Source organism: Empidonax traillii, unplaced genomic scaffold, assembly GCF_003031625.1.
Source record: "Empidonax traillii isolate 1590-97213 ecotype Southwest subspecies unplaced genomic scaffold, ASM303162v1 scaffold30:size3273891, whole genome shotgun sequence".
Lineage (NCBI taxonomy): Eukaryota > Metazoa > Chordata > Aves > Passeriformes > Tyrannidae > Empidonax > Empidonax traillii.
This window is the reverse complement of record NW_020955223.1, coordinates 2,928,419-2,946,543: the sequence shown is the minus strand read 5'-3', so window position 1 is coordinate 2,946,543 and position 18,125 is coordinate 2,928,419. Positions and strand designations below refer to the sequence as shown.

Here is an 18,125-nt window from a genome sequence, read left to right as displayed (position 1 = left end):
CTAACTGCTTTTAATGTATGGGCTTCTTTGTTAATGTTAAAAAACCCCTCAAACATACTCACACTGTTCCAAGACAAAATTAGTTTTGAAAAGCATAGATGAAGTCTATGCTATTCAAACTTCAGGTCACCTACAACCTAAACTCTGCACAGACTAAGTAACTACAGATCAAAGACTTGTACAAGTAGTGGGCAGCAATGACAAACGTGAGAAAAAATGAGTGTGTAACAGTAAGAATCCCTCTTTTGCATATTAAGACTTCTTATTCTAATAGTCCATAATTTACATTACAGTTCTGTGGAGACATATTTAATTCAGAAAACTGACTGCATGGATGCTCATCTGACACTAATTGTTACAAGTCAAAACTAATGCTGCAACACAGTATTTAAACGGTCATTGTCTCCTGTTGAGATCTTCTACAATATTATTTTAATCCCTGAAGATGAACATTTTCAGATTCTAAATTTCATAACTATAAATTTCAGTCTTGTGGCTTCTGTAGCAACTGCTCAGCTTAACAATTCAAACCAACTGAATTGATAATGAACTTAACAATTGTTTTCTGAGTATGCTATACTATGAAATGCTCTGCTGTGATAACCTTGCTGCATGAAAGTGAATGAAGCAGTTTGGCCAAAATGATGGAGTATCTGACACATTCAAATGCCAACTGAATCGAATTATTTGATGCAATTATGATGCTGCAAGGAAAAATTCTTAATAATGCCCACAAAAATAAGAAGTACTGACCCCATCAAGAGAGGTATTTTTGCAGTCATAACCTATGGTAACTAGACTGGGAAATAATTTGATACGTCATGAGTCTTCCCTCTTCCATCACAAATACTGACATTTCAAATTCTCTGCATCTTGTTTCATTAAGTAATTTTAATCTTCTGGAGAGGTATCTTGTTCAACAACTGCTTTACCTAAAGAGCTCACTCATTACTTATAGCAAAGATCTCTGGTGTTATATTTTTTTTATTTTATAAATTATTATAAATCCTAGGAGTTATAGAAAATAAAAATAAAATAAAAAAGAGAAGAGGTGCAAAGGTCTCTGAGGCATGTATTTCCTAGGGCAAATAGAAAAATAATAAATAAATCCTGAAATACACAGCTGTCTGGGGAACAGATTACAACTGCAACACACAGTTTTAGGCTGTAATGTACAAACCCATGATTGCAGCACATACTTGATCAAGCAGCTGTAACTGAAGGAGAAAAAAGGATAACTAAATATTAAAAACTCAGTAATCAAAAACTGTAAAAATACTACTTGTTAGTGGAAAACAGAGTAATCCTGTAGAAAGAATCACTTATTTACAAGTGGTTATCTTGTTATATACTTCTAAAGTATATACACGGGTACGGAAGCTTTTTCAACACTAAAAACTTCTGACAATGATACTTACAGCTGAAGAGTTCAAAAACTTCTACTGTTCACAAAGGTTCTATAGATTAAAGCCCAGTACAGAGAACTTAAAAAGATTAATGTTTAACTTCAAGAAGGTTTGACTGACAGATCACTAAACAGTCCAAGAAATAATGTGAAGGAAAATACTTGGGGAACGCTCACACTTTTCCCCCCCCCCATTCACTGCTAAGAGGAACACTAATAAACCTTGTAAAATATCACAATAATACTCTAAAGGGTTTTAGAACTCTCATTACACTGAAGAGAGACAAATAAGCATTTTTCCTCTGTTCTAGATACTTTAAAGATTCTTCATAGTGTATTAATAGGAAACACCATGAAGTACCCCAAAAATTCAAAAAAAATCCTTTTTTTGGGGGGTGGGGAGGGAATCATCCTTTGCTGGACCTGCACTTGATCAGAAACCACAGTAGGCCAGGTAACCGTTCATGCAGTTTTGCTCTCCTTTTCGAAAGAAAGGCTCAATGCTAAACTTTACAGAAAAAGTACATCAGATGGTCCTGTGCATATTTCCCAACCTGACTGAATGGAAACAAGTCTTTTAATCATTGCAGTAACTCCAAAATTTCAGTTTTGGGTCACTCCTACATAGGCTACCTCTAAGAGTTCCTTCAAGACCATATGGTATCAAGAATCAAATCAGAGACAGAACACAAAATCAGTATCCAAAGACCTGAGCTTCTATTCTTTAGAATATTCTTCTATGGTTTAAATTTCCATAAGAGTTAACCAGCAAAACAGTCAAGGGAAACAAATAATCTGGGCTTCAATTCAGGTTTTGCTGTCTCATTTCAGGAAAATAAAAGACAAATGTACTAAAGAAATCCATTAGGTACCAGGCAAATAGACTGATGCCTAATTAACAGAAAACCCGAGAATCTGCCATGGGCTTTTTGCAGTACAAGTTCAAATGTTTCAGGCACATGCAGCTTGAGGTAGTGGGCTAGCCCAGATGCAAACACACCTAGCAATCTGCTTCTAGAGAAATCCTGAACAACAACAGCAAAAATCTTATTACCAGACTTCTTACTGCCTGATTTCTAGGTACTTGGCAAGAGAGCTTCACAATGCCTACAGCTTTTTTTGAATGTCTTCCCTAGCATATGAATTTACTGAAAATGAAAAACCTGTGGTATTTTACAGTAAAATACATTACAACACAGGTACTTTAGTTTGAATAAAGTCCTCTCTGAGGAAAACTGTGCATTTCTCATTATACATACTATCCTGCTATCTAGCATAAAAAAGGAACTTTTTTCAGAAGGCAATACAATGAGGTAAATGATGCAAAAAACGATCTAACAGGTAACTTAAGCAATTAGAAAAGTTAACTCACTGAATTAATCCCTGTAAATTACATAGCAGAAATAAACTACACTGCTGAATGTTAACGTTTCCTTTCATTCTATTAGTTCATTCCAATAAAATAATGCATTTGTTATCCTCCATAAAACATAAGACTGTTGCAAATTGTTGCTTAACTAACTGACATTTTCCTTGTGATTAATCCCTACATTAGTGGTCTTAAACTTCTACTGTAAATCATAGGCTTTCCATCACTATAATGGACTGTTAATTCTGTTATAGTGCATTTAAGGTAATTAATAATTAATGTGCTTCTTCTGCAATAAACTTCAGCTCATGACGAGTTTCAAAGGAAGAAATCCTTAATTTTAAGTTTGGCATGCCCCTCTGTATGGAAATGTAAGAAATAAAAATGCAAAGACAAACCTACACAAGACAAATACAATTAAGGAAACATGGCGAATGACACTTCTTGAGAGCAAATTTCCAGAGGATTCAAAAGAGACTGTCTAGAAAAAACATTCTGTCAAGAATAGAATTACAGCTGACCAATGTGTGCAGCTAAGAATGCAATCCTTTATAAATTATCAGCCTAAGCCTGATACATGCATTTGTATCACCAGAATTGCAGATGTTTAAAGATTTTCACTTATAGTATGACTGGATAATTCAAAGTTATGCCAAATTTTACAGTCAGTTTTACTCAATAGCTTTTGTTTAGTAAATATGACACTGCATATGTTTTCTTCTTTCTTACTCCTCATCTTCCCCTTTTAGGTCTGCCTTGATACAGGGGCTGTATGTGCAGCACATTACACTCCCTTGCAAAGTGTGACAGTATATTGGGAAAAACATGTACTTTCACATTTAGCTTACTTCCTAGTAAACATATGCACTAAAAATAAATACTACATACACACTTAATGATTTGCTTCACAGATTTACATTTTGAATACATTATAACCACCATTCAAATCTATATTTTCAAAAAATTCTATTCCCTATTGTTTCAAACACATGACCTTCATTTTTTTACACTCTCGGTAATGCTGAAGTCATAATTTTGTTTCAGTTGCTGCAAATCAAATGAAATGGAAAATTTTAACTTAACAGACAATACACCAGAAAAACTCAATACACAAGCCTACAAAACATGCTTGCTCTAAATCATGGGACGAAGAAATCGAATGTTTTTCAGATATTTCTTTAACCTGAATTTGGCCCAAACATAACCTATGTTTTAATTTTACTCTGCTTTTCTCAAATCTACGATTGAGATGCCAATTTTATGTAACATACTATATTCCTAAATACTACCCAAGCATGTCTTAAAGCTAAAAACGGAAGGTATATTTTTTTTTAATGGGAGCAGTTGAGAACTAGTTAATTTTTTGAGAAGGTGCAAAGAAGTAAGTCAATTAGAAGCTCTCTCTCAAAAGTTTTTAAACTACATTAGCTTGTGATTCTTATTTAAACACGTGTTCTATGTATTAAAATTACCTACACAATTCATCCTAATTTTTATTCCATCAAAGCAGAATAGACAGTAATACTGTGTTAGAAGCACTTTTTGTGTACAGTGGTATAACCACTTACTCTGGAGTATGGTACAACACGAAGGGTAAGCTTTACCTATTACATATTGAGCCACCTGAAATATACTTCTTTAACTATGTTTCTATTAAATATGGTAAAGTTCTAAAAGGAACTATTGGGGAGTTATGGTCTCACAAAAAACCCCCTAGGAGATACTTATGAATCAAATTATTCTTCTGAAAGATCTACTGTTCTAAGCAATTCATGCACAACTGTAATAAGAACTCAGGAAACCTATTAAATGTCTAAACTACAGAGGACTTGAAAAAATTTCACAAAATAAAATAAAATAAAATAAAAGCATCATTATCTAAATGCTTTCTAAAACAAACAGCAGAGGTCATTCTAAAAACAAACAGAACCTTTAAAATTATTTTCTGAGTTTTTTAGAAAATTTATCTTTCACATCAAGCTTTAGAAAGTCCTGTATTTCAATGTAAGTCTTTAATTTCAAGCAAATATTTTTAATATCTGATTACTTCTTGAGAATTTGCAGTATATTGTTATAGGCACGCTCTGGTTTCACAATACTTTAATTTCAAGCCCCCATTATAGTTCTTTTGACTGAAATCTTATCGCTTTTAAAAAGTGTCATGTCTTTATGCCTTACATCAAACCCATCTGTGTCAAATATAAAATATTTTAAAACCTCCATATTTTACCACTATTCCTCTTTAAACTCAATTACAGTTCATTTGAGTAAAAAAATACTCAAAATCTACACTTTTCTCTAATTACAGATATAGCTTTCGCACTGTCATTTATAATGAGTTACAGATCCAACTTTGTCTCATTTGAGTACATGCTTTCAATTAACTTTTCACTGTTTGACAGATCTGAAAATCTTGACTGTGCCACTCATTAACCTTGTAAAGGGTAAAAAATTTAGGATTATTTAGTTAATAAAACTTACACAGATGTATAGGGAAGAATTTATAATATAAATTCACTCCAAATTCTAAATAGAAATGATATCACATAAGGATCACAAGACTGATCCTTTCTTGTGGACAAAACCACAAAATGAAAACTTTCAGTTCTAGTGCATGTTACTATATTGAAATACCTTATCTATATAATCTGACATCCATGATTAAATAAGCACTATCTTGGCATGTCTATGATACTTATATATGGCAACTACTACCATATTTAAAATTAGGAAACATGTCAATATGTTTTAGGCAAAAACTAATAATTAAAGAATTTTTAACTTTAATCACTAGTCATTAAGGCTTACTTCAGTCAGTTAATGAAGCATTATAACTCATCAGAATGAAACACACTTTTTTAGGAAGAATTTCAAATCCTTCCATAGGTAATTATTTAAAGATTTTAAACCATATGAACATATAAGTAAAGACATAGAATATGTAACAAATAATCACTTAACCATCCAATGCTACACACTAGCACTTAAAATAGAGATTAAAAAAAAAAACCAAACTCCATTTGTCAAAGAGTTGTAAGTAGCTAAAAAATAATATTTTATTCCAGATTCATTACTAAATACTCTGCTGCATTCTTTGAAATAGGGAATTATCTCCCTCTACTCCTTACTTTGATAGCAACTCTGAAGCAAGGGCCAAACAAATTTTAGAAAAAAAAATTTTAAAAGCAGATTGTCCAAGAGTCATGTAACCAGCCCTACTTGAGACAACACACAGCAGGAAAAACTAGAAGGCCCTTAAGAATTATTCCTTAAATCTGCAGTTTCACCAGATGCATATTTCTGTTTATCTTAGTGATCAACTTTCATATTTATAAATAATTACAAAACATTTGTTTGGTGAAGAGCAAAGATGATGAGAAATTTTTGGCTTTAATAACAGTGCCAAACAAAATGGATATTGAAAAAATACTTTTCCCTCCTAAACACCTCTTGCCCTACCAGCTTGCATTTCCCACACTATTTCTACTGTCACAAAGGAGTCCTGCATGATGGTACATGAAGGAGAAAGCAGCAGTGCAGGTAGAAGGTCACTACTATCACTTTATGACAACTTAAGAGAAAAAAGTATCTGACATAGAAATGCTCTGCGAATCACTCCCCAACACAGCTCTGGCTGCATAGCAGAAAGCCTTATTACAGAAAGACTTATGTAGCTAGCACCTTATTAGAGTCCCTGAATTTCCTCTCATCAAATGAAATACAGCTTTAAGAACAAAAATAATACCAAAAAATTCCAAATTTACTAAATAATTCACCATAATTTAATAATTATCAAAACTAAACCTTCACACCTCTTTAGAAGCAGTGGTAATCTAAACTGGATAAAGTTGCAGCTATCTATGGCAATTATCTAAAGAAAAGTAAGTTTTATATTAATTATCTTTTTTAAAAAGTAATAGGAAAAATAAGAAGATTTAAGGAAATATTTTTCAGAGAATTATGAACAAAGAGTTAAAACACAAGAAACTCCTTCTCCCATGCAGGATTAATGTTCAGATTTTAGGTTTAATTATGAGGACGGTTATAAGAGAATCTGTTGGGTTTTGGCATGTAGTACACTTATTTTTGGCCCTTCTAAATTACTATTAAAACCTTTTCATGTAGTAAACAGGACACAACACTAAGTTTCTACCATTATTTTTTAATTGCAACTTAAATATACAGCTATTCATGGCATTTTCTTATCTTATCCTTTATGTCCTCCAATGTGGTATTTAACAATTCTAGAAAATGCCTCAAGAAGAAAACTAATTCAGTGACTTTTCCACAGTAAAGGACAGTATATGTTTTACCCAGGGTTCCTTACCACAACAAAATGGTCTTCCTGCATCTTTTACTTCCTGCAAAAAATGGGGCTGAAGGAAGTATGCCTTATAACTGTCATGGGCAGTTAAAAACCTGCTACCACCAGTTCTCATCACTGTAATTGCAAGAGCAATCACTGTAAAATCCCGCCTTTACTTTACAGTCTGTGACTGAACATGATCTAGGATTACCTCACAGTATTAGCTTGTCTTTGTATGAGAGTCACACAGTTACTGATGAGCTTGCACAGGCGCTCTGCCTCCAATTTGGAAATACAACTACAGTCTGGCACACAACCTTGAAATTGTAACAATTTCTATGGTAAATCATATGCTGTAACTGATATTAAACCCAGCTATTCTGAGCATGTACAAGGCATCTGTACCTGCGACTCTAAAGCTCGCCTATATCAGTGATTCTGACTTTTCTCATAACTCTGATTACTAGAAATAAATTAAAATACTTGTTTTGAAATAGTCCTTCAGTTAAAACCAGTTAAAACCGTATCTCACCTAAAGAGAAGCATTTGTCTAGAGAAATCTAGTTGAAGCATACGGGACCTAAACACGAAACACTTTTTCTAATCTGAACTTATTATGAGATAATTTTAATGAAAGCTCAGTAGATTCAATTAAAATCCACCTTCTGGTTGCTAAGCTTCATGATTCTTCTTTCATGAATTGTGAGCAGTCTCTACAGGTTTGCAAAGAGGCCACAATGCCAGCTATAAAGTCAAAATCTGCAGAAGTTGTGGTCAACAGTAGCTATTTAATAGCAGCTATTCTACACTTTAATTAGATTTCTGCACCTGCTAAAACATCATTCAACCGTCTTTTTTTTCACTTCTGTTTCAGATAAGAAACATGATTATCAAACCCTTTCATGACCTGCATTAATGCAGGTAGCATTAATACATTTTTAAAAACATAAGTTCCTCATAATCCACATTTCAGCTCATAAAATTGTTAATTATTTTAATTTAATTACTTTTAGGATGCACTTGTAGCTTTAATATCATTAAAATGCTGGTTAGTTTATCTTTCTGACCTGCTCTAAAACATTGAAAATTCACCCTGGCAAGAGCAAATTAATTCTCCTCTGTTAGAAAAACAGATTAACTTGGTTATTTACACTGTAAATGTTTTTGCCCGGTCAATAGGTGAATCAAGTCAGCATTTCTGATGTTTCCCTAAATAAAGGGAGGAAATTGATTGTGTTCTTAAAAAGTGTATTTTCTTCATTATAATCATGATGACAAAGTGATGCAGATGGAATCTTAACTCTTTAAAAGGTCAGAGTATCAAACCTACCTGACTAGATTTTCATTGTCTCCAGTCCCTTTGCAGGTAGCACACTCAGTCCTTAAATCCTCTGACTTGGGCTTCTTTTGCAGAACAGACTGGCGTTGCCTTCTTTCTCTGGGAATCCGTTCCTGTCATAGCAGAAGGCAAAAGAAAGGAATAGGGCGGGGGGGGCAGGACGGGAAAGGAGAGAAGGAAAGAAAATATTTTCAGTTATGGCACTGAAAGTAACACTTCTGCTCAAAGTTTAAATTTTTGTGAAACTGTTAAAAAAACAAACAAACAAAACATTATATTCCAACCTCAGGTTTTTCTTCTTCAGGTACAAAGCTTCGTTTTCGTCCTCTAGTTCTCTAGAAGAGAATATATTTAAAATTCAACGTTAGGTAACAGAATGTTTTTGCTATTTATCTATTATTCCTAACAATAACACATACAGTAGGAAGTAATTTAAAGCATTAACTACAAAACCACTACTAGACAACTACATTAACCAGTATTAATACAACAACTTCACATTCTGGATATAAGTCTACTGAACTAGGCAAAAAGTAAATATAAACACCTGAGCATGTTCAGTCTAAAAAAGACTAGACTGCCACCAGAACTGCAAATCTCTTACAGACTTTGCATAAACTTCCAAGCCTAATAATTCAAAATTTGATATGAGCAGTGTATTAAAATAAATTCTGAGCACTGAAAAGTGTTCTAATTGTAAGCCAAGTGATAAGTTTAAAAAAAAAACAAAACACAAAATTAAAGAACTTTATCAAAACAGAAAGAGAAAATAACTCTTATACCTTTTGAGGAGTACGAAGAATTAAATTAATTTATACGCTTTTGAAATAACATAATTTTACTTTTTTTTTTTTTTCAAAATGAAGCTTAGTATAATGGGTATATGGCAAAAGGTCATAAAGCTGTAGCTTTTACTAATATATGACTGATACAGAACAGATGGCATGGGTGATATAAAAAGTAGATATTATTTCAGTATTCCACTTGGCCAAAAAAATATAAATACCAACAGTGTGGAGGACAAGATGTTTCCACAGACTATAACAGCAAGCACCAAAGTTTTACAAGCTCTAAGTTAACACACACAACATGCATGAGTTCAGATTCAGTCCCTATGTTTCATTTCTGAAACAGCAGCATTATGACCTTCCTGCATTAAAGAACTGCCTCAAGTTGACAATGTCACAGTCTCCTTCTTTTTTAACAAGGAAAGAATATTAGAAGGGATGTGGAAGAAATAAGAAACATCAGAGACTATTCAAGCAACCAAAATGTCTCATACACTGACACTAATTAAACAAATAAACTTTAAAATGTTTGTTTTTCTGGGAGGAAATCACCACCTTAGGAAGCAATTTGTCATATGATAAAGAAAAGCACTGACTATTTTATGATTTCTTAAAACTTTTTATGAAACAGCTGGTGTTCATTTCAGAAAAAGTAAAAAACATCGTACAGTAGTTTAGATGCACAAGCAGTCATAAATCCAATTCCAAAGAAGCCAGTAATATCAAGCTTCTCCTTTTGGGATCCTCTTTGAAGATGATTTATAATATCTATCTTCAAATTAAGACTGTTCACTATTTTAAACTGTAAATAAACCTGCCATTCCAACACATCTGTATCTTTCTGCTTATGCAGATTTTGATCTGTACATGTTAAGAACATACTGTTTGGGAAGGTTTTCTTTTCTTAGACAGGAGTTAACTGTAGTAGCAATGAATGTAGCAGAATAGAAAATACTAATCTATTTCGTGCCTCTTTAAAATACTTTAATTATCATTAGGATTCTCTTTCATGTTTCCCTAAGGATGATTTACTAAAAAATGTAAAACCTTATCTATTTAATACATATCAATATTTACTGTACAATTAATAATAAAGTCATAATTGAGGTGTTCTACCTTCCACAAGTCACACAGCACACAAGAGTCCAAATCTGGAAGAAGCACTTTATTACAGGTAACTGAATTCATCAGTGGAGTATTAGAGCTACATGTCAATTATGTTACACAATGCAAGGTCACTGTAAATTAAAACTAGACCAAAACAAAAATTGATCAGACACTAGCACATTAACTGCCAATTTTATACTTTCAGCCTCTGGCATTAGTCCTAAAAACACTTTCAAACTTTGGCAATTTTAAGCCATGTAGGCCCTGCTGAATGCAGCCGTGGAAAGATTAAAAAAGTAGGTGTAAGGGTGCATGCTGCTCAGATCACTATACTATTGCCAGTATTCACCATGGAAAATAACATCAAATTCACAACTGAAAATTGAATATTCTGTGATTTTCAACAACAGCCTTCCAGTAATTTGGCATTCGTAATTTTACATATGTTTTCACTAAAGTTACCGTACAGGTTGACAGAAAATAATTAGATAAACGTAGGTTACTTTGCTCAGTATTATTCACTGCTGTTTGCCTCCAAGCACTGTATTTGCATTTTAAATTGCTTTGAATAATTTCTGTCATTAGCACATTGAGAATCAAAACATCAGAGAAAATAAACATCAAATACTAGAGCTGTATGTATTTGCCATAAATTATTAAAATTTAAGATTTCTTACTAAAAAAAAAAGCTAAAGGAACCTTGTTATTATATGATATATATTACAACTGTGTAAAGTTGTTCATACTCAAAACTTATGATCTTTATCCAGTAAAGATGCAAATAAAGACAGTGATTTTTAATCAAAACATTTGGCAATTCAATACTACAGAGATACATTCAATTTACGATTTCCCTGTATCATAAAATGGAGCAAGTGAGTTTTGTGAAATTTGTCCCTGCATTTCCAAAAGTGTTGAAACAGTAAGTCAGGAAAGCAAAAACTAATGTTATCAGTATCCAAACAAAATCCCCATTAAAGCCAGTATTATCCCATCAGGTTTTCTGTTTCACTCCAAAATGTAGATATACTGTAAAACATCTATCATTTGCAGTGGATGACTCAGTCCAGATCAAAACACAGCTAGGTGTGGGTTAGACAGATATGACATATCTGTCACATACATGACAACTGTGATAATGATAATACCTTAGGACAGGAATTTAAAAAAAGGACTGAAAATTGGGAAATGGTTCAAAATACATCCCAATATAATTTTCTACATGTAGAAATAAAAGGTTTCTGTGCAAAATTATTTCAAATATTTTCAATAATTTTCAAAAATTATTTTTATTATAGATATTTAATGACAGCTGATTGGAAAGTCTTTGGTTGTGTGTCATCCACAGCTTCGGCAAACATTCAGAAGGCACTCAAGAGCTAACTCTGCTACGTGCTCAGACACTTCCCTACCATTCACAGTGAAATTCCAGCCACTGAGCATTAGAGCCTACAGCATCAATGCAATCACCATGCAGGGACTGACGTTCTGGTTACTACACCGGCAACTTAAGATTTAGAATTATATGCCTATAGCTAAAGGCTGATTCTGTATAACCTCAACTGCCCCAGAAACTCAAACAAACGTGCCAAGGTCATAACCATGACAAAAGTGCAGATTCTATTTCTCATTTCGTATCCTTTCACTATGGCACCTAAATACTACAAATAAATTAGTACTGATGCTAAAACCAACCAAACTAATAAAATTTAACCTCCTGATACTACACCATAATTTTCCTATTCCTCCCCTTTTCCAATGATTCCTTAACCTTTCCTTCTATACCTCATCCAAACCACACCTCCAAACATGTCCCAAAGTTCTCTCTGTGCCTCTCAAAAATAAAGTAAGAACGTCTTCCTTACACAGGCCTCATCCTTCCCATTCAGTTGTTCTAAAAAATACTCTAGCACTTAATTACCTTAGGCCTAGACAGTTCTCAAACAAATGGGTCTAAAGATTACTAAATGCAATGCTACTATAATAGTAGGCAACTGCAAAAGTTGTTTTTGTTAGAAAATCAAGTTAAAAGCTATTCCTTTTTGAAATAAGTAGTCAAAAGACCTAGCTGCTGCATCACAAAGAACATACCTGAAACTGAAAGAGAAAAGTAGTGCCTTATTTCATTAGCAATATATCTTAAAATAATCTGAGCAGACAAAGAAAGGTCAACGAATTAAAATTAGGATGCAAGCATAAAATGGAAATATTTTTAAACAAGAACAAAAGAAAAACTTTGATGACAAAAAGGATAAAAGATAAAACAGATTAAATTCTTCTTATGAGTCTTCTTTAGTCTAACATTTTGAGGGGAAAACCACATACCGACACATAATCAAATGAACTTCTAGATAAACTCTTTAAAATCCCAGAAGATTATGTTCCTTGGGTAAAGAGACTGAGTCATTTGATTCAATGAAATCATCAAGGTGAAAGCAAGCCATTTTTCCAAGAATATCTTACTAAGGTTTAGCCTTCACATCGATTTTAATGACTTTACTCTGAAGAGAATAAGGCTCTGAGTAAATGAAACCTGAAGATTAACTATGTCCCTTTTTGTCTTTTACTTCAAAGCTTACCATCTGTAGAGACTGGAGAACCATCCCACAGCAGTAAGACATACACCATTTCACTCAGTTATTTCATTAACTTCTGACTTTGCATTTAATATTTGGAAAAAAGAAAATCCTTCCTCTTTCTCTCCAACGTTCTAAAAATTCATACAGTCATTACAAGAGTACCTACAGAGAAACAGTGATGGACATCATATGCAAATAGTTAGAAAGAAAGAGAAGTAGGAAAAAATCCAACACTGGTTTGCTCCTGTCTAATCTAGTTTGTGAAGATCTAAGTTTACAGTTACTAAAATATTCCATAAAATATATATCACTTTATAATATATAATGCAAGCAATAAAACACAAATAGGAATGTTAGAGAAAGCATCTGAAAAAAAAAATAAAAGGAAAAAATTAGGACAACTAAGGCATACACTTCCATAGCCAAGGGAAAGATAAACAAAAAATTGATTTCCTTCAGATATCATGTTTTGTGTCACGAAAGTATCCATCTGTGCAGCGTTCTGCTGCTACAGAGTGGAAACTTCCATACTGGCTTAGGGACTTAAATGAATCAGGATATAAATGGCTGAAATACAGAATATTGGCATAAAAAATTAATAATGAATTCTGAGGTCATAAATAATACAATATGAGTAGACCAAATGTATGAGGGATATGGGGTGACCATGAAAAGAACTTGAGATACTTTAAAAAAAAAAAAAAAATCAGACAGTAAAAAAAACCTGTCCAAAATGGAATGAAAAAACGTGGTGGGAAAATGTGATCAACAACAGGTTCAAACCCAACAGTAGGAGAAGAAGAAAGACTGAAGTGGGAGTCTCCATTCTGAATTTGGAAAAGCTAGAAGTGAACGTTTAAATTTCATAGTTTTGTTTATAAGCAACTTGGTAATGACTGGACAACAACATGAAACACATAAAATGAATAAGATTAGATAATGCATTGACTGTAAGACTTTGAATGACCCCAAGCCACCCTGGCCCCATTGTTATGTCTCTGGAAGACACATGCATTAAACCAGTTTATCCAAAGACAGCAATAAATGGCAGAATCTTCTCTTGGAGAAGTTTTGCTTTGCCAGCTGGAAAAACCCCACCACCATGACTGATACAGAATTGGTCAACTGAAGAAAATCAGGAAGGCAACTCCAAAGAGTCACAAGTACGTACTCCTCTTGAGCTTTTATAAAAGTGATACTGGAGGATAAAAATTTATTCTGTCACCTGTTTCATTTTTTCTTCTACATGAGAAAATATAGGGAGTTAACAGTATTAATAATACATGGAAAAGAATATGAAATACTGAAAGAATCTGTGGCCCATGGCAAGGGTTCAAGTCTACTCCACATAAAGTGAACTAGCATGGTTCTGGATTTGTTCTGCTCAGTCATTGTTTTTCAAAAAATCACTGGTGATTCCTGCACGGCAAATTCAAAAAGTTATTTGAGAAAGAAAATAGAAACCTAGGAGGGGTTAGAGAACAATATTTAAGAAAACATAAGCAATTCCCAGTCATTTGCAAAAGCTGTATTAATTCTGCCAACTATTTCAAGCATCACAATAGAAAGCACTGCTCCTAGTTTTTCTCCTTTGCTTAATATGTTAACTGGTTATAATTTTAATTGTTTGCACATGCACACAAAGGCAGCAAAGAGGCCTGGCACACCTGGTCACGCTGTTCTAGCTGTGCAAACTCAGGAGTTTCACTGGGTTAGCACGCACTGCTTGTGCCAACACACAGGAAAGATGATGATCCTCATTATGCTCATGCTTCTACCTCTTGGATGTCACAGAAACAGTACTGTCATATACACAGAGCCCTTCTTTTCAGCACTGAGTTTCTGGTACCACTAACAATGGTGGCACTGTGAAGCAAGCATTACTCCTCTTCACAAAGTTGAGCACAGGAAATACAGTCAGTATTCCAAGTGCTCCTGGAGTTTGGTGGCATATAACATCATTAGTAAAGAGCACATTTTCATTTGAGAATTTCATATAAATAGTTCAAAACTAGTTTCAGTTTTAACAATAAAAAATTGATGAAATTACTAAAGACATCTGACTCTCAGAACTATTGGTACTATGGTTATTTTTTCCTCTGTAAAAAGTCTGTAGCTGTTGCTTTGTGTTGCAATTACAAGAGAAAAAAATGTGAAGAACTTAAAATGCTTCAATTTCGGTGGATCTGTAAATCTCCCATTTCTTCTCTGAAATAGCACATATTTGACTTCTGTTTCCCTGACATACCTGCAGGTACAATGACTGCTTGAAAAAGACCTGTAGCTACATGAAATACACAGTGAAGAGTGCCAGTATAAGATTCCAGCCATGTTTTAATTCTGGTTCCTATCTAAGTTCCTCAGGCATTTTTATTTTTATCTTACGTCGACTAACACACTAATATTAATGATATACTTCCACAGTTTTACTTTTTATCAAACTATGGTTCATTGATACATATCCCACATACGAAAAACTTTTGAAATCCAATTCTCTCCCTTACACAGCCTTTATCATATACTGTTAAGGAGAATCTAAAAATCAGTAAACATTAGAATGCTATAGAATCATTCTGAACAAAGAGGTCATGGCAAGGAGTAATTTCATTACTACAGAACAGAGGACAACTCTGATATGAAACACAAGCAGAACTCTCAGAAAACAGAACTGGGAAAACCTTCACTATACCATAAAAAAGTGACTTTATAAAATCACTGTGGTAACTAGCAATGGCACGTATAAAGTAAACCACAGATTTCCAAAAAAACACACAGGTTGAAACTGCACAGATATATGTTCTCTATCATGTTGAACATAAACCATGACCATTTTGTCAAGATAGTAATTTTCAATCCACGATGTCACCCATTCCTTATGAGGAGTTCCATGTTACAAACTTCCTTTGCAAAGGTAAAAGTTACAATTAAGCCATTGGCAGAAAAAGATCCCTTTGACCCCTCTGCTTTGTTAAAAGGCAGAAAAAAAGTTCAATTGATGGTACCACATTAGCATAAAATTACTTTAAATAAAGTAAATAAAATAAAGGTAAGGAGAGCTATATAGACACCAGATGGCACACTCGTTCAATATAGATCAAAGTGAACAACTTAAATGGTACATATCACTACTATTCAAAACCTATCTCTGAAATAATTATTTAATTTTCCAGAAAGATGACAGTAATAAAAAGGGAACTGTCAGAGAAGATGAAACAGCAGTAAATCAAAATATGATTACAAGGAGAAACAAGTCAACCATGAAGCCTAATTAAACAGAATCACATTTTCTCCACTTTTTTAGTTTCCATTCTCTTGAGAACTTTCATTTTCTAGAAAAGCAAAAACTGCAACATTCCTGCTGTCAAGCTACACTATCACTGAATCTTGCAATTAATTTGAAACTGCTGTTTCATGTTTAAACATAAAACAGAATTTGAGAACTAGCAGGATTGCTTTCTACCCTTCTTAACACTAATTTCCTCCAAAGTACACATTTGGAGAACTGAAACAGGAGGACAAAAAAGCCAGAAAAACTCAGTTTGCAGGGTGTTGCTAAAACAAGTGATTGAAAAACTGAACTTAACTGTACCTACTTACAGAAGTGATAGATATGCTAGTTACCTTTATTTACAGACATACCAATATTTACACCATTGGAATACCATTTGGAAAATATGCCCAACTCTTCATGCCTTTCCTGCACCGAGAACAAGTGATATTTCATCCGTAGGGTTTTTTTCCTGTTTTTGTTTTTGTTTTTTTTTTTTTAAACCAAACCAAGCAACCAAAACATCTCCAAACCCCAAACAAAATAAAACAAAACAATCAATAAAACAAATCAACCAACCAACGCAAACCAAAAGCCCAAACAAAAAATTCAAACCAAAACATAACAAAACAAAATCCCACATAAAAAACAAACAAACCCATCCCAAAACTAAAACTAAACCAACCAACCAACCAAAAAAAACAAACCCACAAAACTGATAATACTCAATTCACTTCAAGCATTGTGGAAAAGTTGCATCCTACTACTCTCCTTTTTATAATTGATCTGAAGCCAAAAGAGTCCTATATTATCACACCTCCATGTATTTGGCAAGCTAAATGAATTAGTTTTTACATTTGTATTGACATGTCATAAGACTCAGTTGGGCTTCTATATTCAGTGATGAAGAAAACAAAGTATTTTACCATGTCCTTTAAAATGAAAGCCTTTAAGTTTCAGAAAGCTGACTCCTGATTTTTTTTTCTAGAGCAATCAAGTTCAGTCCATCGCAATCAATCTTTTAATTTCACTATATCAAAACCACTACAAATCCTTGGTTTTAAAGGTCTTCCAGGTATGTGTTTAGAAGTCATATTTAAATGAGCTGACCAATCACTGATGATGCTAATTAAAATTATGACTGATGAGTATGGATAAGTGGTTTAATATTATCTGCTGTTTCTCTGAAGCACTGATACTTACACTCAAACTAGAACTGATGTTCTGTTTTCCCCCTGTAGGCAACTTTTATTCAAAACTTGCTGTGACATCACATAATTAAGCTGAACAACAGAAGTTTGGAAACCACTTTGGTAGAAATGCTTCAGTTAAATACAAGAAAACAATCCTGTTTTATCTATAATATATTTGGTAACAAAAAAAAATCACTCTTCTACATTTTCCTATTTGAAAAAACCAGCAAGAAATACTAAACTGTTCTAATTATCAGCATTCATTGGTGAAACAAAAGCAGTAAACAAAACAACCCCTTTGCTAAGAACAGTTTGCAGGTGCTTTGTCAGGTTTGGGGGGGGGGGTGTGTTTCTGTTTTAGATTTTGTGGGGGTTTGTTTGTTTTGGGGGTGTTGTGGTTGGTTGGTTGGTTGTTGGGGTTTTTTTAAGATTTTTTACCTAAATTACAGTTCCTTAGGTTCTTCCGTGTTCTGAAGAATGAACACCACAATGCTGGCAACTAATTCTTTCCCCAAAATGCAAACTTTTTATGATTAAACGGAAAAATCACCCTGTTCATCTGGATTTTATATCGTAGACTTAGAGAAAAAAAGATTTTCAGGTTTTAAATAACAAAAATATGTTTGATATCAAAATATCAGAAGCTTTTATTTACAGGCCTCAACTATTAAGTTTCCAAAATGCCTTCACAACAGCGATTCCACCTTTATAACACTGGGTAGATAGTTGCTTCTCAATAAAAAGGAATAAAAAATGGAATTTCCACCAAAA

The 18,125-nt window shown here is 33.5% G+C and overlaps 1 protein-coding gene across 2 annotated transcripts in view; it reads right to left on the bottom strand.

Moving 5' to 3' along the window:
* Positions 1–18,125, bottom strand: part of PHF14 (PHD finger protein 14) — a 158,776-nt gene that overhangs the window by 81,436 nt on the left and 59,215 nt on the right. For both annotated transcript variants that reach the window (XM_027911068.1, XM_027911074.1), the window contains exons 15-16: positions 8,704–8,754; positions 8,411–8,532 (exon numbers count right to left, since the gene is read on the bottom strand). In XM_027911068.1, coding sequence (XP_027766869.1) covers positions 8,411–8,532; positions 8,704–8,754 — 173 coding nt within the window. The remainder of the gene's footprint in view (positions 1–8,410; positions 8,533–8,703; positions 8,755–18,125) is intronic.